Raw genomic sequence first — 23,193 nt, forward strand, 5'->3', positions numbered from 1 at the left:
TGTGGAAACAAGGTTAACCCTTTATTAACCTAACATTACAGTGAAAATATTTCTAAAATTGTATTAGGTAGTAAAAATTTAAGTAGAAGTCTTTGAGTCAGTCCTTCTTGCCAATGTCATTGCTCCACAGATCTGCAGTTAACACAATCTTACTAAGGGCCCACTTGGTTGTAGAGAAAACTTAGAAAAGAGTATTGCAGATGTTCTTTTGGCCCAGAACTCACAAGGAGGTAAAAAAAACTACAGCTGAAGATAACAAGATTGCCAGACCACAGCACTAAAACAAACTCATAGCAACCTGTTGTCTTTTTGTCTATCATAGAAATTTTGCATAAAAGGGATGGCAATACATGGTGTGGGTTCTCTCCCCAAGAGTGTGCAGTAACACCAGTACTTTGTGGTAGGGACAGACCAATTATCGGCCCAGTCGATTATAGACGCAGTGAGGTGAAGCAGTCGAAAAAAGTACACAGCTGGGACTGACTGTGCAGACGACTTCATATTTGTACTTCTTTTTTTTTTGCCTTTTCAGGCTTTAATATATAGGACAGTGGAGAGTAGCAGGAAATGGGGGGAGAAGAGCAAATGGCTGTGGGACAGACTCGAAGCCATTAACGCTGCGTCGGGGACTATAGTCCTGGTTTATATAGTCGCACAAAAAAAAAACCCTTTCAGTGATGCAGGTTGAGGCTAGTACGTGTCGTCATTCGTCGCAATCCTAAGGATGTTCCTCAGACCGACATCTTCCACAATAAAAATCAGAATGCAGTCTATAGCTAAATACTTCACTGTGGCATTTGTTAGCTTGTCATGTTTTAGTTTATCTCTGTTTCTGCCACTTGCTGCATCCAACCAGTCTGCTGAAGCCTCCCTCCATTGATAGTTTGAGTGAGACGTGATGACGCAAAGCCCAAGTACTGATCAACCTCCAGCCCTCTTGTGACCCATGGTTTGTCTGTATGTGTATTCAGAGGCTGTGAGCAACAGACTTAAGGCATTAATAACGCATTAACTTGATCAGACCTAATTAATATGAAGGTGAAAAATATAATACAGCCAAGGACACATTTGATAGAGATGTTTAAACAAGCATATAACTCAAATACAGGGAAAATTATTTGAGGTGTGCATAAAGGGCTATTAAATCTTAAAACACACTCAACATTATATATTAAAATAAACCGCATTGAGCTTGTTGGGCGGAAGGTATTCTTTTACAAAAACTTCCCGATGGCAGTTTGCATAAAGGCATGGTTGTGTGCAAAGTGTGCAACAAGTCTTCTTGTCACTGCAGCACTTCAAACCCACGGTATCACCTAAATGCAAAACATGTTGCTGTTAGCACCAGAGCAAACATTAGCTACGACAGTCCTGGTACCAGCAAACGGTATAGCCATCCCACAATAGGCCACTTTTCAAGACTTTGAAAAAAGTCTTAAAATGTTGAATATAATCGCCATTATTGCACTTTGAGTTTGCAGTAATCTGTGAATGTAGTAGACAGATGAAAAATGCAGATAAACAGAAATGAAACAACCACTTTTGTTGCGTAAGTTCACATATATGTCTATTCATTCATTCAGTCGTCGGCAAATATTGCTATTTAACTAAAACGCGATTCATCAACTTGAAAAAAATTAATAAATAATGAAGATTATCTATAAATGACAGGTTCCCTACGATCACATGCTGTTAATATATAATATTTATTGTCCTATCCCAACTTCAAAAACAAAACAAAAAAAAAACCCCAAAACTGTCAATCCCTAGATCTTGGTCATAGTAAACTATGACATGCTTTGTCCAGAAGCCATCCCTTTAAGAAAATCAAATGCTAAAAAGAAACAACTGAACTAGCTGGGTAAGATTTCCAAAAGACGTATGTTCTTAATGTCTAAGGTCACGAAGGAATTGTGTGCTTTTGTGTACATCCCCAGGCCAGAGATACTAGAGAGAGACACAGAATTGTGCAATAGTGTGGTGGAGACCCATGGTGGTCCGAAGCCATATTAATTTAAGCAAAGCCACTAAAGCCACTGTAATCCCTGAAGCCAGAGATGATGTGAATGTTGGCTCTTGATATGCATATATTTGGAAATGAGTAAGGTTTAGATGTAGGATGCTGTGTTCTCTTGTCACTGTTGGTGTCGTTCTGCTCATACATACGGCTGCATTTAATACAGCCATAATTCCAACAAAACTGTTCTCATTTACATAAAGTTGTAAATACCATGCATATCATGGCTGTCTTGAATGTCAAATCAATCTTTTAACTATTAATTTACAATAATGGAATCATTGAAAAATGTGCGTATTTGTCACAAAAAACAATTGTGCATTTTGGTTATTTTATAGATATATTATCAGTCTTGTAGAAATATGACAAAATCTGCTGGGTCAAACTGGTGATGAAAATATTTTTGGTGCATGGCCTCTTAACCTCTCATGGGTGATTACAAATGACTACAGCTGTTGACTTCTCTGAGCCTATTTTAAAAACTGTTTATGTGATACACTAAGACTCTGCAACAAAAGCTACAATGGGAAAGTCTTAAAAGCACAGCACAGATCTCAAAAAGCAAATCACTGAAACAAGTAAGAAAAGTCACTTGGGTCCTTTTCAAAGATGCTTCAGATCCCAAAATTAACTGTGGTAACATTTGTTTCTAAGTATAAAGTGCATGGTACAGTTGTGTCACTGCCACTATCAGAGAAAAAAACTCAAACCATCACTTCCTTCTGAGAGACAATTTGTTAGGATGGTCAGAGTCAGCCAGAATCACGAAACAGCAGGTCTGCAATGAATTAGAAGATGCTGCAACACTGGTGTAATTGTCCACAGTCATACACTTTTTACATCACCATGAGCTGAGAAGCTGCCATGCAAGAAGGAAGCCCTTGCAACAGAAGCAGCATGAAACATAAATTGGCCTATTTGGCCACAACGAACACAAATATGTTTAGAGGTGAGAAGGTGAACCGCAAGAATACCAAATCTACTGTCAAGCTTGATGGGACTGTTTTGGTGCCATTGGAACTGGTGTGTTACACAAAGTAAATGAAATAATGAAGGTGGATTACCTCCACATTCTTCTAAAATCATCAGCCAGAAGGTTGGATCTTAGATGTAGTTCAGGGTTCCAAGAAGACATTGACCCCAAACACACACCAAAAGTGGCAAAGAAATGGCTAAATCAGGCTACAGTTGAGATTTTAAATGGGTCTCCTCAAAGTCCTGACTTAAATCTCATTGAGATTCTGTGGACTGTGCTGAAGTAACAAGTTTGTGTCAGCTAATTTAGTTGAACTGCACCAATTCTGTCAAGAGGAGTGGCCAAAGATACAACCAGAGGCTTGCCAGAAGCTTGTAGACAGCTAGGTTGAGGTGAAAATGGCGAAGGAACATTTAATCAAATATTAGTGTTGTTGTATGTATATCTTTCACCCAGCAGCATTTCCAGTATCCTATAATAAATCTGTGAAAGATCCAAAATGTATGATTGTATTTTGTGACGAAGAAACATAATTCAATCCTTCCATCATAGAAAACCAACGGGTACAAGGATAGCGTTACTTTTGAACCGACAATTCAGTAAGAAAAGATGTTTTACCTTGCCGACATGTTTCGACGGCATCTGCCGTCTTCATCAGAGCGTCATCTGACGTGTGATGACGTGTTCTTTTTATCATGTGGCAGATCTCACAGATCAGTCAGAATCTGTCAGACCGGCCACGCCCCCCGCCATCCAGTGGTCTCTGGAGGATGGAATACCAGGTATGCGAGAGGGTGTAGGCCCCCTCGTCCCGGTTCATGGAGCAGCTCGCCCACTTCCTGATCTCGATGGCTTCCTTAATCCATCGTTTGTGTTTATTGGTCTCCGATGTTAAAATCCTCCCCGTCCCAGTCCATGATATGATTATTTCTTTTGCAGTGATCTGTGATGGCTGATTTTTTGTTTTCTTGATCGGCTTTTTCTTTTTGTGATCTTGTGAGTCGTCCAGTTGTTTCCTTTTCGCATTCTGTCTGGTGTTCCCTTCTTCTCGTGTTGAATGATCTGCCTGTTTCTCCAATGTATGTTTTTTCGCACGACTTGTACAGAATTTCATAAATGATATTGCATTTATTGTCCGGTTCTATTTTGTCTTTTGGATGGACTAACATCTGCCGGAGTTTTGTACATGGTTTTACTGCTGTGTTGATGCTGTGCTTCTTCATTATGCGTTGTATGGGTTCTGTTATCCCATGGATATATGGAATGGTGATTATGTCTTTATTTTTATTGTCCCATTTTTGTGTGCGTTTTGTTTTTGTTTCCTTTTGTATTTTTCCCTTTATTAGCCTTTTGTTTTCCTTTGTTTATGGCCCATATAGGACATTGACAGTGTGTGAGTGCGTTCTTGATGTTTTTCCTCCTCCTGTCTGTCTTTATCGTCAGTTATGATACTGGTCCATTCGTATAGTGTTCTGACTACTGATAGTTTGTGTGCTGTGGGGTGTTCTGATGTCCAGAGGAGATACTGGTCCGTGTGTGTAGGTTTCCTGTAAACTGTGATCTTAATGCTGCCGTCTTCTTTGTGGTGTATGTTCATGTCCAAAAATGAAATGGTCCAGTTTATTTCCTCTTCATGTTTGAATTGTATGTTTCCCGCGTCGTCCATGTTGTTCAGACAATCAGTGAGTTCTTGTGTGTGTCCAGATTTTATTATTTCCAGGATGTCATCAACGTATCGTTTCCAGAGTGTGGGTCTGCAGTGTGTGGGTGATGTGTGGATGGCTTTAGTTTCCAGGTCCTCCCTGAAAAAGTTGCTCATTATTGCAGATAGTGGATCTCCCATTGCGAAACCTTGTTTTTGACTGTAAATTATTCCTTTAAACTGAAAATAGGTGGATGTGGCAACGAACCGTAGTAATGTGATAATGTCATCTACTGTGAGGTTTGTGCGTTTTTTCAGTGTCCTGTCCTTTATGAGTCGTTCCTGTACGATGTGTAATGTGACGTCAATGGGGGTTTTTGTGAAAAATGAAACTACATCATGTGATATGAATATCTCGTCTTTTTGTATTGTAATATTGTTGAGTTCTTGTGCCAGTTGTTTTGAGTTCTTGCAGTGATGTTGTGATGTGCCAAGGAGGGGTTTGATGATTTCTACCAAAGCTTTTGAGAGGTTGTAGGTGACTGATCTGATGCTGTCTACTATGGAGCGCAGGTGGTGTGTCTTTTTTATGTATTTTGGGTGTTCCATATATCTGAGGGGTAACATTGGCTGTGGGTATCAGATGATTAAAACATACATTGGAGAAACAGGCAGATCATTCAACACGAGAAGAAGGGAACACCAGACAGAATGTGAAAAGGAAACAACTGGACGACTCACAAGATCACAAAAAGAAAAAGCCGATCAAGAAAACAAAAAATCAGCCATCAGAGATCATTGCAAAAGACATAACCACATTATGGACTGGGACAGGGGGAGGATTTTAACATTGGAGATCAATAAACACAAATGATGGATTAAGGAAGCCATCGAGATCAGGAAGCGGGCGAGCTGCTCCATGAACCGGGACAAAGGGGCTTACATCCTCTCGCATACCTGGGATTCCATCCTCCAGAGACCACCGGACCCAGGGGGGCATGGCCGGTCTGACAGATTCTGACAGAACTGCCACATGATAAAAAGGACACGTCATCACACGTCAGATGACGCTCTGATGAGGACAGCTGATGCCGTCGAAACATGTCGGCAAGGTAAAACATCTTTTCTTACTGAATTGTCGGTTCAAAAGTAACGCTAACCTATAATAACAATCGACAAAATGAACATAATCCAACAATGGGTACAAGAGTAATTCGAAACTCAACTCACTTTTGCAATTTCTAAGTTACTTGGGGCTAACGTTCAAAGACAGTTTTGATCTCGCACACTCAATGGCTGCCATGTAGTCATTTGTGTTGCACCTCACTGAACAGAGTAAATGCAGAAGGAGGTGCATCTGTGGTGGGAAAGCAAGACCTCACACTCGTAGGGCAGTAGTGGTGACTCTCTTCTATGAAAAGTAGTTAAGGTTTGTCCAAAAAGTCAGTAGATCTGTGGCTAAGTGTTCTTTTTTGTTTCCTTTCAAAAAAAAAAAGTTGTTTAAGGGGTATAAAGTGAAAAGTCACTAACTTGGCAACAATGATGATTCTCAATCAAGTGTGGGGGCTGGAGGAGTTGGCCCGCCCACCTTGGTGCATTAACATTACTTGTGTGTGTGTGTGTATATATATATATATATATATATATATATATATATGAATTTCATGGCATAAAGAAATATCAAGGACCATTTTCTCTCCTACTTTCTGTCTATTGTAAAAATAAATAAATAAACTAAAAATTTTTTTAAAAAATACCCGTCTTCCACTGGTTTCTCACTCTTTGACTTGTTGCTTTCCGACATACCCAGGGGTCTTTTAGACATGGCAAAAAAGACTTGGGAAGAGAAACCCTTCCCGTATTTTACCATGACTCAACATGAGGGGGCGATGCAAGAGAGGATGACAGCTATGGTCCCCCACTGTGCAGGAGCACATGGAGAAAGCACAGAAAGCAGCTAATAAATGATTGCATTAGCCTAGTAAAGAAATAGCATGATTGAGAGGCACTGTTGAATTGTCTTCCCAATAGACAACCAATACAATATGACCAGGACCAAATGCTGCTTGGCCCACACCTCACCCCTTGCCAACTGGAGCAAGCAAAGGAGCTAGTGAATGGTAATCAAGATGTCTCCTCATCTCTCTCAGGATGCTACCAGCTTGAGGCAATTAAAATGGACACAAAGCCAGGAAAAACAGTGAACAAAAACTGTATTTGGTACTGAAGGCCTGCAAAAACTATTTGGGGTAAGTCAGATAAAGATGTTGCAGGATATAATCAAAAAGTCAGACAATGTCTGTTGAAACCCCATCATCCCATCGGACAAGCACAACACAATTCTGTAATGATTTCAGAAAAGTTAATGAAGTGTGTATTAAGTTGATGCATATCCCATGCCTCAAGTTGATGAGCTAAATGAAAGCCTTGGCAATGGCTGATTCACAGCCACCTTTGATCTGAAGAAGAGATCTTGGCACTATTTGAGGCATTGGAAGGAACAGGTGATGGTCTTTGAGTTGGTTGGTGTTCCTGTCACCTCCCAGCACTTAAGATCAGGTACTTAAACTTCATAAAGAAAATGCACCTGCCTATATACACTACCAGTCAAAAGTTTGGACACACCTTCTCATTCTATGGTTTTTCTTTATTTTTACTACTTTCTACATTGTAGATTCTCACTGAATATATCAAAACTATGAAGCAAGATATACGGAATTATGTAGCAAACAAACAATTCTGAAATAACTTTAAATGTGTTTTATATTTTAGATTCCTCAAAGTATCCACTCCTTGTTTTGATGACAGCTTTGCAAGCCCGTGGCATTCTCTCAATGAGCTTCATGAGGAAGACACCTGAAATGGTTTTCACTTCACTGGTGTGCCTTGTCAAGGTTAATTTGTGGAATTTCTTGCCTTCTTATTGGGGTTGGGATCATCAGTTGTGCTGTGCAGAAGTCAGGTTGCTACACAGTGGACAACCCTATTTAACAACTGTTAGAATCCATATTATGGCAAGAACCAATCAGCTAAGTAAAGAGAAATGACAGTCCATCATTACTTTAAGAACTGAAGGTCAGTCAGTCCGGAAAATTGCAAAAACTTTGAATGTATCCCCAAGTGCAGTTGCAAAAACCATCAAGTGCTACAACCAAACTGGCTGACATGAGGAGCACCCCAGGATGGGAAGACCAAGAGCCACCTCTGCTGCTGAGGATAAGTTCATCCAAGTCACCAGTCTCAGAAATGGCAAGTTAACAGCAGCTCATTAGAGGCCAGATAAATGCCACACAGAGTTCTAGTAGCAGACACATCTCTACATCAACTGTTCAGAGGAGACTGACCAATCAGGCCTTTATGGTCAAATAGCTGCTAAGAAACCACTACTAAGCAAAAGAAACTAGCAGAAGAGATTTGTTTGGGCAAAGAAATACAAGGAATGGGTGAGTCCAAATTGGAGATCTTTGGTTCCACCCACCGTGCTTTTCTGTGACACAGAAAAGGTGAACAGATGTTCTCTATATGCAAGGTTCCCACCATGAGGCATGGAGGAGGAGAGGGGTTGTGATGGTGTGGGACTGTTTTGCTGGTGACACTGTTGGGGATTTATTCAAAATTGAAGGGACACTGAATCAGCATGGCCACCATAGTATCCTGCAATGACATGCCATCCCATCCGGTTTGTGTTTAGTTGGACCATCATTTATTTTTCAACAGGACATTGACCCCAAACACACCTCCAGGCTGTGTAAGGACTATGTGACCAAGAAGGAGAGTGATAAAGTGCTGCGTCAGATGACCTGACCTCCACAGTCACCTGACCTAAACCCAATCCAGACGGTATTAGATGAGATGGACCGCAGAGTGAAGGCAAAAGGGCCAACAAGTGCTCAACATCTCTGGGAACTCCTTCAAGACTGCAGGAAACCATTTCAGGTGACTACCTCATGAAGCTCATCGAGAAAATGCCAAGAGTGTGCAAAGCAGTAATGAAAGCAAAGGGTGGCTATTTTGAAGAATCTAAAATATAAAATATGTTTTGACTTATTTCACACTTTTTTGTTTACTACATTATTCGATGTGTCCATTCGTACTTTTGATGCCTTCAGTGAGATTCAACAATGTAAATAGTCATGAAAATAAAGAAAAATTATTAAATGAGAAGGTGTGTCCAAACTTTCAACTGGTAGTGTAGGTGATGATGTGAGTCAGGGCTCAGATTGGGAAAACCAAACCTCTGTGCCATTCAGGACTTGCCAAAAACCACTTACAAAGAGCCAGGTGAGGTTCTGAGTCCTGGCAAGTGGCGAAACATCCTAACTTTAGTATGGTAGCTTCCTCTCTCAGAACTGACAACTAAAAAATGACACCAGTTGCAGATGACGCACTTGGCAACCTTAAGATGATCTTGCATGTAAAACCAATCTTTACTGCCTCTGGCTTCACTAGGAAGTTTTTTTCAGATAAAATGTGGTTCTGGAAGCTGTGTTATCCCTTATCAATGAAGACAAGGAACATAATTTTTTTTTCTATTTGAGTTTGAAGTCACTGCCAAGAGAGAGGAAATATGTCACAGCAGAGAAAGGGTGTCAAACAAAAAATGGGCCCTTGAAACAATCATATACTACCTGCTTGGACAGATGTTCACTCTAGAGACAGAACAGCCCTTGTTAAAGTGGCTGGCTAAAACCAAAGAGGCAAACAGCAAGTAACTAAGTGGCTCTTAATTCTCCAGCCTTGGAACTGCTCTTTCATTCACAAGTCAGGACAGTGCCATGGAAAAACAGATTCCCTGTCCGACCATGATGCCTTTTGGTCCTCATTTATGTGTTGAGGTGGAGAGGAGTGCATGGAATCACAAGGGCACATGTAGAAGGGTGATATATTCCCATACAGGACTGGCTGCCACATGCCCGCATTTGCACACACTGTATATCCCAGAATGACAGAACTTTTTGGAATTATTCTAAGTTTTAAAAAAAACTTATCCTCCTGTTCGGTGTGTTAAGTTGGATCATGGATTTTGTTTTGATGGAAGAAATCACATGAGTGACTTATTGTCATCTTGCTTACTGGGGGATAAAGCATCCTCAATTATTAACCCTCTACTTTTGCCTGTCTTTTCATTACATTGCACTGGCCCACACTAGCCTGCCCAGATGACCTCGTATGACTTGCAGTATGCACAATTATGTACTAATGTGTGTGATGTAGACAGCAGTGAGTCAAGCAGCATCACATTGCCTCGAATGGAGAGGCAGGAGCTTGAAAAGTGGCACTGCGCATACACAGGAAAGCGCAGAGAGACTGGGTGAGCAGCTGGGGGTAATGCCAGAGTACGTTAGAGGAGGTTCTACCTGGTAGAGACAGTGGCAGACACTGCGGAGCTGTGGGGGGAACTCGCTAGATGAACCGATGATGGCCTGGAAGAAGCGCTCGGTTATCTGCAGTAGGTTCCTCTGGTTCTCCTCTAAGTTCTCACCTTGTTCCAGCCTAATGAGACATACGAATAGTTTGGTGAGTCAGAGGACTTAAGGTCTGTCCACATAGAATTCATGCGTAGCATATTATCAGAGCAGCACAGGAGTTGATTCATGGGGACATATGCAGCTGTCTTAGTTCATCCAGCTCCACAATGATGGAAAATAAGGACTACAGGGTACCATGTGTACCCACAATCCCTCTATCAAGTAGGAACTGAGCCAATGGTGACGATCCAAAAGTGTCATGCACACATCATGTAATTCACACAAATGTGACGACATGATAAATATTGTCATGATTAGGACTACCCATCATGCAATGTGTCCTAGATCTCATATGTTTCAATGTACTGAAGCTTTAAATATATTTCTACAATGGATAGATCATATTATTTATATAAATCTAAAAGAGGTTATGTAATAAATACTTAAAGTAAGAACTATCTGTGGAGGTCTGCTAACATATGTTCAAATACTGGTTTTCTGAATCACTAAACTAAACCTAAAAACACCACACTTCCTTACAAAATCAGAAGTGTTGAGAAAGCTTTGTATATTTTGTACTGATGTTTTTTTTTCCTTTTTTAAGTGGCATAAACAGGGAAGTGTCAAGAAGTGAATGATCTTGTAAATCAACATCCCAAAATTGATTTTCATTGTGTAATCCATCTGAAATCAAAGGCCTACTTACTAGCTTTTTATAGAGCTTGTCAAAACACCTTGCAGTATTAGTAAGGAAAAGGAGCTCCTCTTTAATTCATGGGTCTTCTAAATAGTTTTGGATCAATACTGTTTATGTGAAACTGCTTCAACAAATTATTGTAATTTTAAAATGAATTGTACCGTCTAAGTGAAGCCTGAACAGATTTTTTACAATACAGCAAGACTTTAACCATTTATCTGGGCATTCAGTATCTGGCTTTAAGGACCAGCTGCAATTTCTGATTAAGTATAGATGAGTTACAACAGTTTAGAATAAGTTATTTTTGCATTAACTATTAATATGACACTGTGAACACTACATGGTGTCAAGCAGATAAGCAAGCACTTACCTGGTAGGGTCTACCTCAAAGCTGATATGTTCAGGGGTTGTGATGACCCCTCTCAATAAAGGCTCCAGTAGTTTCTGTAGGTATGCTGCCCCATACACCTTACAAGAGACATCATATGATACAGTCAATAATATACATTAAACATTTCATATAAGGCAGATATTTTCAGCAATAGGCATTTCAAAATAATTCAAAACACAAATTGTACTCCTACCTTGAAACAGAAGGTCATTATCTTGCTAGCCAGGCTGTTTCCTCTAAATAGGGTTTGCATGGAGTCTGCCAGTTCCACCTCTTTAGAAAACATGTTCCACAGCAGCTGGTAGAGCAGGTGGCGGGAGTCAAAAAGTGTCACCAGGACTCGGGCTAGCTCGTCCTAGAAATTGAAGAGACACATATATATCACTGGCAGAAAAAGCTTTTAGGGAGATGTGTTATGTCAGTAATATTTTATTCACTTTTTTATGCCATATGCATGCACTGTGTGCAAGATACAATTGCTTGGTGTTGAAGAAAAACTTCTACAAAATAAAACACTGCAAGTCTGAGCAGTGATATTACAATACTACAACTTCTATCAATGGTGGCGCAACGGTTAAGTCTCTGGACTACTGATCAGAAGGTCAGAGGTTCAAGCCCCGATGTGGCCACTGTTGGGCCCTTGAGCAAGGCCTTTAACCCTTCCTGCTCCAGGGGTGCTGTACCGCGGCTGACCCTTCGCTCTGACTCCCCCAATTGGGGAGAGATACGAAAATCAGAATTTCCCCTCGTGGGATTAATAAGGGATAATAAGATAATTAAAAAAAATTACATTTGAAACACGTCCTAAAAAAAAAGAGCTACTCACCCACTGGGACCCAGGAACAACATTAGCCAGTGCCATGGCAATGGGCAGCTCTCCCTGGTCTCCCATCATGGTGACCAGCTCCACCAGCCTCTCAAAACGATCAGCCAGCACTGTCTCTGCCAGCGTGTCAAATTCTGTTCCCTGCTGCAGGATCTTGGTCAGCACTTCCATGAAAGTGGCTCGTGTCTGAAGGTCCTTGTGATAACCCAGCCCTGAACAGGAAGAAATAAACAGTGGTTTCAATGGACAACTCTGAGGTCCTCCTCATGATCAGCAAATTTTTTCCCAAATGTTTTTAAATGCTACAAGTGATAGTTGACTCACCAATGGAGTGCATGAGGCCACTGTCTACGTTAGCGTTGAGCAGGTTGGACATAGCAAGGACAGTGCAGTGGCGGAGGGATGCCAAGCGTCGGGACATTCCTCTCTTTCGTCCCCCCACTGCCTGTCCCTCATCCTCAACCTCACTGCAGTCATTCAGCAGGTTCATGAACAGAGTGAAGTACCTGAACACCATCACAAACAACAGCACATTTACTACAAAACTACTGCCTGAATTTACCCTTTTTAGAGAGAGAAACTCCCAGTCATGATGAGTCACATTTACTTTGATACATAGAAGTAATCCAGCTGTATATGTCAATACTGTCTGTCATCACTGCATGAATAAGTTTGTTATGTTAAGGGTGTGTCAAATGGTCATGACTTTGAACCTTGATGTACTGCTGATGACCTTGAAGTAATGCGACTGGATGACCTCTTCACCATTCCATGTATTCCTTCACAGCATAACAAAAAAGAACTTTGCTCATATGTCCTACATGTAAAGCCATCACAACGACACATAAAAGCAAAGACAGAATCCACACACAACATGTGGGGTCAGTAAAAGACATTCTGCACCTTATTTTGCCTGACTCTGACCTTATTTTTATGTGATCACATAATATCCTAAGTAACAAGCATTTCTTCATTACACAACTCCCATGTTTTACTTTAATAGACAAACGATGGTGCTCCTTACTGTAGATATTGTCAACTGAGAAACACAAACATTCAACACTTTCATAAATGGAACATGATAATGACCTATTATGTAATTAATTTTGTCTAAGGGTGGGTTTCTCTAAATCAAATTAACACCTCACATACAGCTGCTGTAGATTATTGCTCCATTACATCTCTGTCAGGTCTGCACTGTGATTTTATTGTCTACTGGAAATGTGTTTTCTACACATTTTTTGCAGTTAGCTGGAAAGCTGACATATTTTGTGGTGTTTATAGTTTTTTGCTATCTTGGTTTAACAGCTGCCTGGAATTACACATCTTTTTCTGCTTCTCCACTTCCATTATGTTAACAACTGGCAAAGTGAAACCCATGACATTACCATCTAAACCCACAAGTTTTGTTTTATACATTTTTATGTGGCTAGTGGACCGTTGACTAGATTTGTACCATACTGTATGTATAAACTTCCTGGATATGATTTTACGTATGTACTGTATGTAACCATTAGCATCAGGGAAGTCCCAATCCAACCACTGAACATTTAGTATCTGCCAGTATCGAGTCTGACTGTTAAGATGAATTCACTATCACATACTACAAGTAGTGTCAACACTGCAAAGAAAATTGACTGTAGGTGTGTCTTACTTGAGGAAGAGCTGAGATTTAGCCTCCATCAGTTCAACTCCATCTCCTTCCTCTGGCTGCAGAGGAAGACCAGCTAACAGAGATACGACAGCCTCCATACTGGCCTGGTCCAGGTCCCTGCACATCCACATCCCCATATACATACAAACATACACACACACACACACACACACACACACACACAAGAATAGTGAGAAGGGAGCACACTAAATTCCTTATGGGTTGAGCAGATGAAACATAACTGCACCTTGTGAGACACTTTATGTCATCATCAGCAGCTTGGTTGGACGTTCCCATCACCCAGTCTGTCAGGTACTCCACCATCTTATTCCTAGAAACAGAAAGAGTCAAACCTTCCTTTGAAAAATAATTACAGGAAAACACAGAGAATAAGACTTGTCATTACTTTATGACACTTTAAATTTGTTAAATTATTGTGTTTATAAGATTCAGCATATATACACTGAAATGGAAGTTAGGGGTGCAGGAAACAGTTATGAAATGAGGTAGTGGTGACATTCAGCTGCCAACAACAAGAGTGATGAGTTCACATAACACATCAATGGTGTCACTGACCTGAACTTCATCTCCTGGCAGAAGGAAAGATCATCACGTCGCTCCATCATCACTTCCACAAGCTGGCACAGCTTAGTTTTGATCTGTATAGCATGGACCACATTACCCAGGATGCGCACATATCTAAGGGATGGAGAACAGGTCAGTCCACCTCAGGCAACTTTCTTTCTCAGGCAGTTGTCTGCATTTACATATTGTCCTTGTCAAAGCTGGCATTTTGGTCTATTTTTTAGACAACGTTGGTAATAATAACTTGATCTACATTTGACACAGTTTGGTCATGTAATGACCGAGTTAAAAAGAGAGCCAAAATTTGAGTCTCATTGAAATGTTGCAGAAAGACTTGATAAAAACACCTTGCAACTGAAGAAGGTTTGCATGGAACAGCATTTCAAACTCTGACTGTGCTTTGCTTCCTGGTATTACCTGACTAGGTTGAGCATCATGGTCTCAATGCTGGCCTGTCCCAGGTGTTCAGAGCTGCCCTCTGTGTGATTATCTAACAGGTTCTTCATGATGGCTATTGTCTGCTCCACAAACTGGGTGTTAGTCTCGTTGATGGGAACCTGTGAACAGAGGAAGCACTTGAGCGGGGTGAAATACACATCTGCCAAAGCAATTGGCAAAGTAAAGAAATATTTCAAAAATTCAGCAAGACTATTAACCCTCTTTCCTTCAAATATGAGACAAAAAAGCTAAATGAACCAAATTTTTAAAAATGGTTAAATGATGATTACCTCATAACCCCTAGACTACTTGGAGTACCACCAGAAAGAGACATGCTAAAATTTAATCGGTAACAGCTCCAAAAGTGTAGAAACAAAATGAACAACATTTAAACATTTTCCAACAACTGCACTCACCGGTCCCTGAGTATCAAAGAACTTGCCGATGCTGTTTCTCAGCTTGTTGAAGAGCATGGGGTAGAGGACGGGGCTAAGCTCCAGCCCGAGGAGGTCTTTAACATTGGTGCGAACATGGAGACCAACCCTGTCATGGCCACACACCAGCAAGGACAGCAGCCGATCAAGAAAGCGGCTGACAGGCGTCTCATTTGAGGCTGACGAAGAGCAGGAGGAAGCCGCAGGATTAGACACCTCACATGGTCCCATGGAGATCATGGAGTGTTTGCGCTCGCTCATTGGGCCCATAGGTGGACTGTAGGTGGCTGGGCCGGGGGTACTGCGCTGCTGAAGGCACACACCGCCCAGAGCACACAAGAAGCCTGTCATGTTAATCCACTCCTGCTGTGGGGGAGACACAGAGACACTGAGTGAGAGTGACACAACACCAGGGAGACTAAATATCTACATGTGTGCATTCACCTGTTTATCTGCTCGCAATGCACACTTTTAATCCTCAAGTTTAACACAGGACCATTATTAAATAATACTCAGAAACAATCAATGTTAACAAAGCTCTGTTTGGGTTCTGCAGCAACCAAGAACGCAATACTTCCCAATAACGTAACAATTTTGGCCATTTTAAATGTAATAAAATCAATAATGTAAGAACTCACCAATAATGTAATAAAGTTTTTGAGCCAGTAATGTAATAACTTTCTGTCAATAATGTAGTAACTTAAGTTAATGGCCTAATATTAAAAAAATCATTTGAAAATGTAATAACTGCAGCCCATAATGTGATAATACATAAATAGGACTGCATTTCTGGGAAATGGATAATTTTTTTTTCAGTTTTTCTGCTGCTCATCAAAAATAGGTATAGTGGATGGCATGTTCGTCATATCCATTCATCAAGGATACGTCCCACGTAACACTCATTCTCCTTAACTGTGATTGTAAGAGCCAACTTGAGAATTATTTGTTATACAAAATTTTTATTTGGAATATTGTTTATTTGCTTGGATATGTAAATTGATAATTTCATGTATGGAGGAATATGAATTCATTCATTCCTGTGAAGTGTATTTCGTAGTTAGATCAATGAGTGGAATGTGCTAGAATTCAGGAAAAGAACAGTGGTCATGTGACCTGCATGTGTTTGCTCAGTGTTAGATGAAAATGTAACAACTGGAGCCGACAATGTAAGCATGATGTATCATTTTTTACATTTTTATTTTCTGGATAGAAACTGAGGCACACACACCCTCACACACCCCTGTACAGGATAGCTTAGAGGAGCAGTAATGAGGTGACTGAGTTTATTTCCTGAAGAGAGACCATGAAGAAATGTTACATGCAGAGAGTGAACCATGTTCTTTTGCAGCACCTGCTTTTGACCACTAGATGGCAATGGAGGAGCTAATTCATGACAAGCTAGTAAAGTCATGTGACTGACTAGCCTGATTAGACTTCTAGACTTCAAACATGTTGATAGGTAAATAATTCTCTGAGTTACTACAGTTAACACCTTTCAGTTTGTGGAATCCTTGGTCATACATTCTCATGTAATTGAGAAAGATTAAAGTTCTTAGCTAAACCTAAATAAAAATGAAACTTCGGTCCATAATGCCAAAATAAAAGCTTGGTGAACAATGTGTGCGAACCTACTGAGTCTATCAGCCTGCTTTACTATGAAATTTGAACTTTATCCTCCTAAGACTCGGGCTTTGGTTGGGCTTGCATTTTAGATTTCTTCCAGTTATTTGGGATAAGGAGTAACCAATAAATAAAATAAACAGATAATATCTATCTATTATGTTTATCATATTTATCATATTTATATTATATTATATTTATATTGTTATTATTGTTATTATTATTGTCATTATTATTATTATTATTAACAATATGCTCTTTGAAAAATAAAACGCCCATATATGTCGATGCCAGGTCTTAGAAAGTTAACAGTACATTGGTCCTGTCTGTTGTATACTTTATTTGATGCCCTCTTTTTATTTAGTAGGTTTGCAGGTCATATTATCCTCCGTTTAGAGTTTTAAAAAAAAAAAGGGAATGACTTCGTCTTTAATACCATTGCAGGTATTTTACAATCTTTATCCTCTGCTGCATCATTTTGGTTTGCAGAGAACACTGACACAGACAAATGTCTACAATATCATACTCAAGACACTGAAGTGTGAATTTAATGTTCCTGTAGTAGAGAGATCCAGGACCCAGCACTCTGCACTTATTCAACTACGGCGGAATAGACAGCATTTACGCCCTCAGTGAGGATGGTCATTCAGTTACATTCAGTGAAAATTTAGTTCCTAAAAAGTCAACTATCTCTTCAGTTATAAATAAGGTTATCCATGAAACAAAGGCCTGTGGTGTAAGAAAATTAAACATATACCTTAGGGAACAAAATTTGGGAATCAGCTGAGCAAGTGTGAAAGACACCTTGGATAGATCAAGATGGTACCAGCGCCACAAGGCAGCTTTCTGGAACAAACCCATACCAAAATCTATCACAGCCAAAGCAGTTCAAGATTGACACCAGGTAGACTTTGTTGAAATGGGTAAATGGAGGGTCAAGTATGGCCAAGTCACATATAGGCACATTCTGACTGTAACAGATGTGTTTAGTAGATATGTATAGCTAAGACCACTGAAGGGTAAACACAGTGTGGAGATTGCTAGACACCCTGAAGATATTTACAATGAGCATCATCCACCAAAAGTCATACAGCACGACTAAGGGAAGGAGTTCAAAGGTGTTCTTGTTCTCAAATGTAGTTCTTACAAGTATAAATACTTCTGAGCTCTCCATACCATCCCCAGAGCCAGTGTAAAGTGGAGAGAAGCCCTGTGTCCTAAGGAAAAAAATAATGTTTGACTTAGTCCAACAGCAGAGCCTATAGCAGCGTTTAGTTGCACTGGTATAGGCCTAGGCTGCTGGGAGACCTCTCTCAATGCACTGAGCCCTTCTCTAATTATCTATTAGGGGCTTTCGACCAGGGTGGAGCCCGTTCGGAGTTGGAGCTGGTGCCCGACTTGGCGCCGGTTTTTTGTCTTTCCACCACTGGAGCTGCGGCTCCGGGCTCCAAAAACTGGGGCTGTTTCGGGCACCAACTCGTTGCTGGGCCAGAATTGGCCAGAGTTAAGAGCCGAGCATGTCATGGGCAGGGGGCGGGGTGACATCTGAAAACATCTAAAAAGATAAACATAGATATGATCATCAACTTATTGCGCGTGTTTAACCGCTAAGTAATCAAGGCAAGCATAGTCGAAGCTAAGTAGCTAAGCTAACGCTAACACGTTTACTGTTAAGTATCCAAACGTCTTTGATAATTACCTTTCTTCTCAAACGTGATCGCCGGGCATTGGAACGGCGACGCCGATGGGTAACCCCTAACAGAACAGAACAGTTTTGCTGTTCAACGATGGCAAGGCACACTAGCAAAGCCATGAACACCACTCGAATGAAGTCCTCCATTGTTGTTGTGTGGGCTTCCGTACGGCGTGAACACTGTTGAATGGCTACGTACGCAGTGACGTACACACGTTTTGTGGTGGCGCAATGACGCAGCTCCAACTTTGCTCCTTCCGAATGGAAACACAAACCGGTTCTGGGGCGGCACGAGATTTGAACCAAAAAAGCACTGGCTCTCAACTTTGAACCAACCTAGCACCTCTTTGGTCGAAAGCCCCTATAAGTATTTACTTTCCCATTATTGCATTGCATTCACTCTGCTTCCCTCCGTGTCCTTTCTCCAAGTGTCCCTCGTCCCAGAGCTGGATCTTTCTGGTCTGTGGTTGCTGTCCCACCAACGGGCTTAGTCTCCATCATGTCCTCTGTGGGATGCTGCTGTTGACCTTCCTCCAGCCCACTGCTTCCAGCTGCCCATTTGCACCAATCAACTCTACATCGCCCTTACCATACTTGATATGCTCATCTATAAACTGTTTGCATCTTACTACCAGCTCTATATGAAGCATATTTAATGCCAGAGCCTTACACCTTAACAGTAAACTTACGAATCAGCTTCAATGTTGGCTTACACTTTGTATCATCTATGTTACTCTTACCATGCATGCCAATGTGTGTGATATGTTTCCTTGTCCTCCATCCCCCTCTTCTTCCATACCTCTCCCTTGCCCTCCCCCTCCCCCATTCTCTCTACCCGGCTCAGTCAGCCAGCAGCAGATAGGTCCCCCCATATGTGCTGGGTTGTGCACAAGGTTTGTTCGCATTAAAAGGGATTTTTTTCTTGCCACTTTCACCTTAGGGGTTGCTCTGGGAGTTCAGGCATACGGGTTCTGTGAAGTGTCTAGGAGGAGAGAACTGGGTTAAGCATTTGCCAGTTTACGCAAAGATAACGAAAGAAGGCCCGAAGGAAATTTTTAGTTGGATATTTCCTTTTCGGATTCATTTTGAAAGACAAAGCCATCCATTATCAAACCACTTCTTCCCGAGAAGATCTTGAAGAACACTATCCCCAGACAACAAAACACTGCCCACCCAAAAGCTTTTGTTTGAGGATGAACAAAACAGGATCAGGAAAATGGCACAAAAAGCAACACAACACTGTATACGCCAACAGACTGAATTTTTGTGTGTCTATTGTAGCAGACTGAGGAGCAGAACATTCCAGAGCAACACAGAGAATCCAGAGACCCTTTCTCACAGCTGTACATTAGATAAGAAACCATTTCAGAAGACAGCTAACCCAAAACTCACATCCAAATGGAACATCTGCTGATTAGATGTTTACTAATAAAGGACCACTCACGGTCCTCTTGGAGACCACAGAATGTCTCCTACCTCCACCAGAATCTGATAAGAGTCATAAAGTATGAACTATGAGGACAACCACACCTCTGCAGAAGTGGATTGGCATTCTTCATGATGACCTTCTGATCTCCCTACTTAACACACAGAACTTGGTATGCAGGAATGAATTGAACAGTTTAAATCAGAACATTAAGGAAATGTAGCATCACTGGAGTAACGATCTGTCTTAGTCTCTGATACCAGGTTGATCGGAACCAGTATGGAAGAAGAACACATCCAATCTGAAGTGTTTGTGGAGAAGAACAAAAAAAGACACCAACACCCCCTTCTCTGTGTCACAGACCACAGCCATAAAGGCAGAGAGGCTTTTTGCTGTAAGCATATATAAGTCCGAGGTCTTATTTTCTTATTACTGAATGTTGATGCTTGTATTTTTTATCTTTGTTATAAATTTACTTTCATGTAGCCTAAAGTCTGCAATTTGTAAGTTTATTCCTATGCTTACACCTTTTATTATTATCATCTCAGGAACCATATGAAATGAACATATTATGTTTGGTGTCATTCTAATCCACCACTATAGAGTGGTATTTCAGATCTGTGATCATCATAGATTTTTATCAATTGGATCTGCATGTTTAAGAAACAAGAAAAGCATTCAGAGAGCGCAGTACACCGCCAACGTTGCTTACTCGTATGATTTCTGGCGGATAAGCCCCGATAAGACCGCAGCAATGGATTTGTAGTAGGATCGCAATCATGTGATCGTTAGCAGGCAGCGTACATAACATTCTCTTGTTATCATAGTTACAGTGACGCCGTGCCGCTATCTCGCAATGATACAAAAATCTTTAACAAATCCGTGGATCCAGGCTATAAGCTGCATCAACTGCCAAAATCTAATCACTTAGTCCTTGTGTCTTTCTGACCTTCCCTGAAAATTTCATCCGAATCCATTAGTCTGTTTTTGAGTAATGTTGCGCACAGACAGACAAACGCACACTGATCATCACATAACTCTGCTCCATTCATTGGTGGAGAAATGAACTAAAAGTAAGTTCTAAAGGTATTTAGCCTCTGACCTCTCTTGGACAGTGAAGCTCAATACCACCTCTTGGGAGGAACATATCCATGATTGGTTAGATTTGAATTTGGCTCCAAAATTTTCTATTTACGACAAAGTCACTGGAATGCATAGAAGAGGGCTAGAGAAAAATGATTTTTGAAACAGGCTCTTTCATGAAAACTGAAACTAAAACTTGGCTTTAAAACTGGGCTCTTTTATGATGGCTTAAAGAAACGTATGACTTAACTCCAAACTAGGGCTTTGTTTTCCTATCTTTTACTTAAAGTTGGACTTTCTAAGTTAATTTTAATAACACAACAGCACGAATATTTTCTGTACAACTATGAGCTTCGACTCTTTGTGTTTTTACTTCAGCACACTTTTGTAATGCAAACCAAAAGTGCCTCCTTGTCTCTGCGTTCCTGAACCAACTCATCCATCAGATCATCACAGCTACACATCCTATAGCAGCCTTCCCCTCCTAAAGGCTTCACAAGTATCATTTTCCTTCTCTTAAACAGGTGAATTTACAAATTACAACTGGTTTCTCAATTTCAAAGTGATTCTAAATTCATCACCTTCCTACCAACCGCTTCCAGTGACAATCGCAGTTAATTAGTTTATCTGCATTTTTTCATTCATTTATTCACTGTCTGCTGCTGTCACGATATTGCTGTTTATTGTTTTTTCATAGTATTAGTCAATAAATGTTTGTGTATAATTATCATTGATTCTACTATGTATTTCTTTGTTTGGGCAACCGGAGGTCAATTAGATCAGTTTTTACAACTTTTGATTATGAGACTGATCACTGCAAGTATATTTGATTAATTAATGATTATTAAACCCTAAAGGTCTCTTTGATGGTCTAGATTAAATACCTAAGTGGTGCCCCTGATAAACGAGTACAATTTTAATCATAATGTGTAGTTTCTACAATTATGTGTGTTGCACCCACATTTATTACACTATGTATACACTGTATGATAATGTGTTGGTTGGGGTCAAGAGTGGCCATCAGAGAAGCCAGAGAGGCCATTCACAGAAACAATTTGTGATACCAGGCTGCACAAATACAAGGTTGAGTTTAAAATGCCAAATAGCCTCATTCCAACACAAAAGAGGTTCTCAGTTTCTGATGTGACTAAGATTAGAAGAAAGGCGGTGCTCAAAGTCTCAGAACAAATCAGTTCAACAAATGGGCCTGTGAATACCTTACTTACATGAGAACAGACTGGAGGAGTTTGACTTGTCAAACCTGAACGTTCACTTGATCCCTGATGGAAACTGCCAAATTGCTTTTATTTCTGATCAACTAGCCACTAATGGTATTTTCCGTTCTGCCGAAATATGATGTGAAGAAATAAGGGTCAGCCTAACATTTAATCCATATGGAGTGGATGGGACACCCTTTTCAGAATATGTTGAGGAGACACGGGGGGAATATTTACAGAGGATGGCACAACATGAAACATAAGGTGACCACCTAACACTTTAGAGAGCATCCCAGATCTTAAATGTTCAGTTCCTTACTGTGTTGACTCTTTTGATTCTTGGACATTTCGCTAAAGCAGTTCTAATGAAATGCTTTTGTAAATTCATTAACAAAATGTTACAATGTTATTGGCTCGAAAACTGTATTACATTATTGGTAAGTTATTACGTTACTCACTTTTATTACATTTAAAATGGCCAAAGTTATTAAGTTACTGACAGGCATTATGATATTGACCGTTTCTACACTATTGGTTGCTATAGGATCTTAACTTTTTTGTTTTGATTATTGGTAGTATTAGTAGTAGGAGGAGGATGATTATTTTAATTATTACTACTAGCAACAACTCAGAAATTTACCACATGCAGGGAGTCAACTACCTTTCTGCATGAATGTGCACCCTGCTCACTGCAGCTGGTATCCTGACAATTAGTTCAGTTATCAGCAAACAGAACTATGAGGGAGCTTTCAATGTGCAAACCCTTATGTGATTTAACAAGACAATTTCAATTGCTGTGATCATTCCACTTAATTTACAAATGTTTAGAAGAATGAGTATATATTAGTATAGAGTGCTCTATAGTTCCACAGTCAGTGCCATAGCATACATACAAAGTTTGTTAAATTACAGAAATATAATAACAATAACATAAAAAGCTATTTAGAGTCTACTACTGTGACAGGCCTTTCCCTTACATTACAGGATTCAGGTGCAGTACCTAAGCTGAATGAACAAAAATACCTA

The 23,193-nt window shown here is 40.3% G+C and overlaps 1 protein-coding gene across 4 annotated transcripts in view; it reads right to left on the reverse strand.

Annotated features, from left to right (window-relative positions):
• The window catches only part of nf1a (neurofibromin 1a), a 148,157-nt gene that overhangs the window by 76,414 nt on the left and 48,550 nt on the right, over positions 1-23,193 (reverse strand). For 3 of the 4 annotated variants that reach the window (XM_055011838.1, XM_055011836.1, XM_055011839.1), the window contains exons 20-29: positions 15,111-15,494; positions 14,674-14,813; positions 14,248-14,370; positions 13,919-14,002; positions 13,672-13,788; positions 12,342-12,523; positions 12,018-12,229; positions 11,385-11,546; positions 11,171-11,268; positions 9,993-10,128 (exon numbers count right to left, since the gene is read on the reverse strand). In XM_055011838.1, coding sequence (XP_054867813.1) covers positions 9,993-10,128; positions 11,171-11,268; positions 11,385-11,546; positions 12,018-12,229; positions 12,342-12,523; positions 13,672-13,788; positions 13,919-14,002; positions 14,248-14,370; positions 14,674-14,813; positions 15,111-15,494 — 1,638 coding nt within the window. The remainder of the gene's footprint in view (positions 1-9,992; positions 10,129-11,170; positions 11,269-11,384; positions 11,547-12,017; positions 12,230-12,341; positions 12,524-13,671; positions 13,789-13,918; positions 14,003-14,247; positions 14,371-14,673; positions 14,814-15,110; positions 15,495-23,193) is intronic. The other variant, XM_055011837.1, reaches the window with a different exon arrangement.

Source organism: Amphiprion ocellaris, chromosome 7 (genome assembly GCF_022539595.1).
Source record: "Amphiprion ocellaris isolate individual 3 ecotype Okinawa chromosome 7, ASM2253959v1, whole genome shotgun sequence".
NCBI lineage: Eukaryota > Metazoa > Chordata > Actinopteri > Pomacentridae > Amphiprion > Amphiprion ocellaris.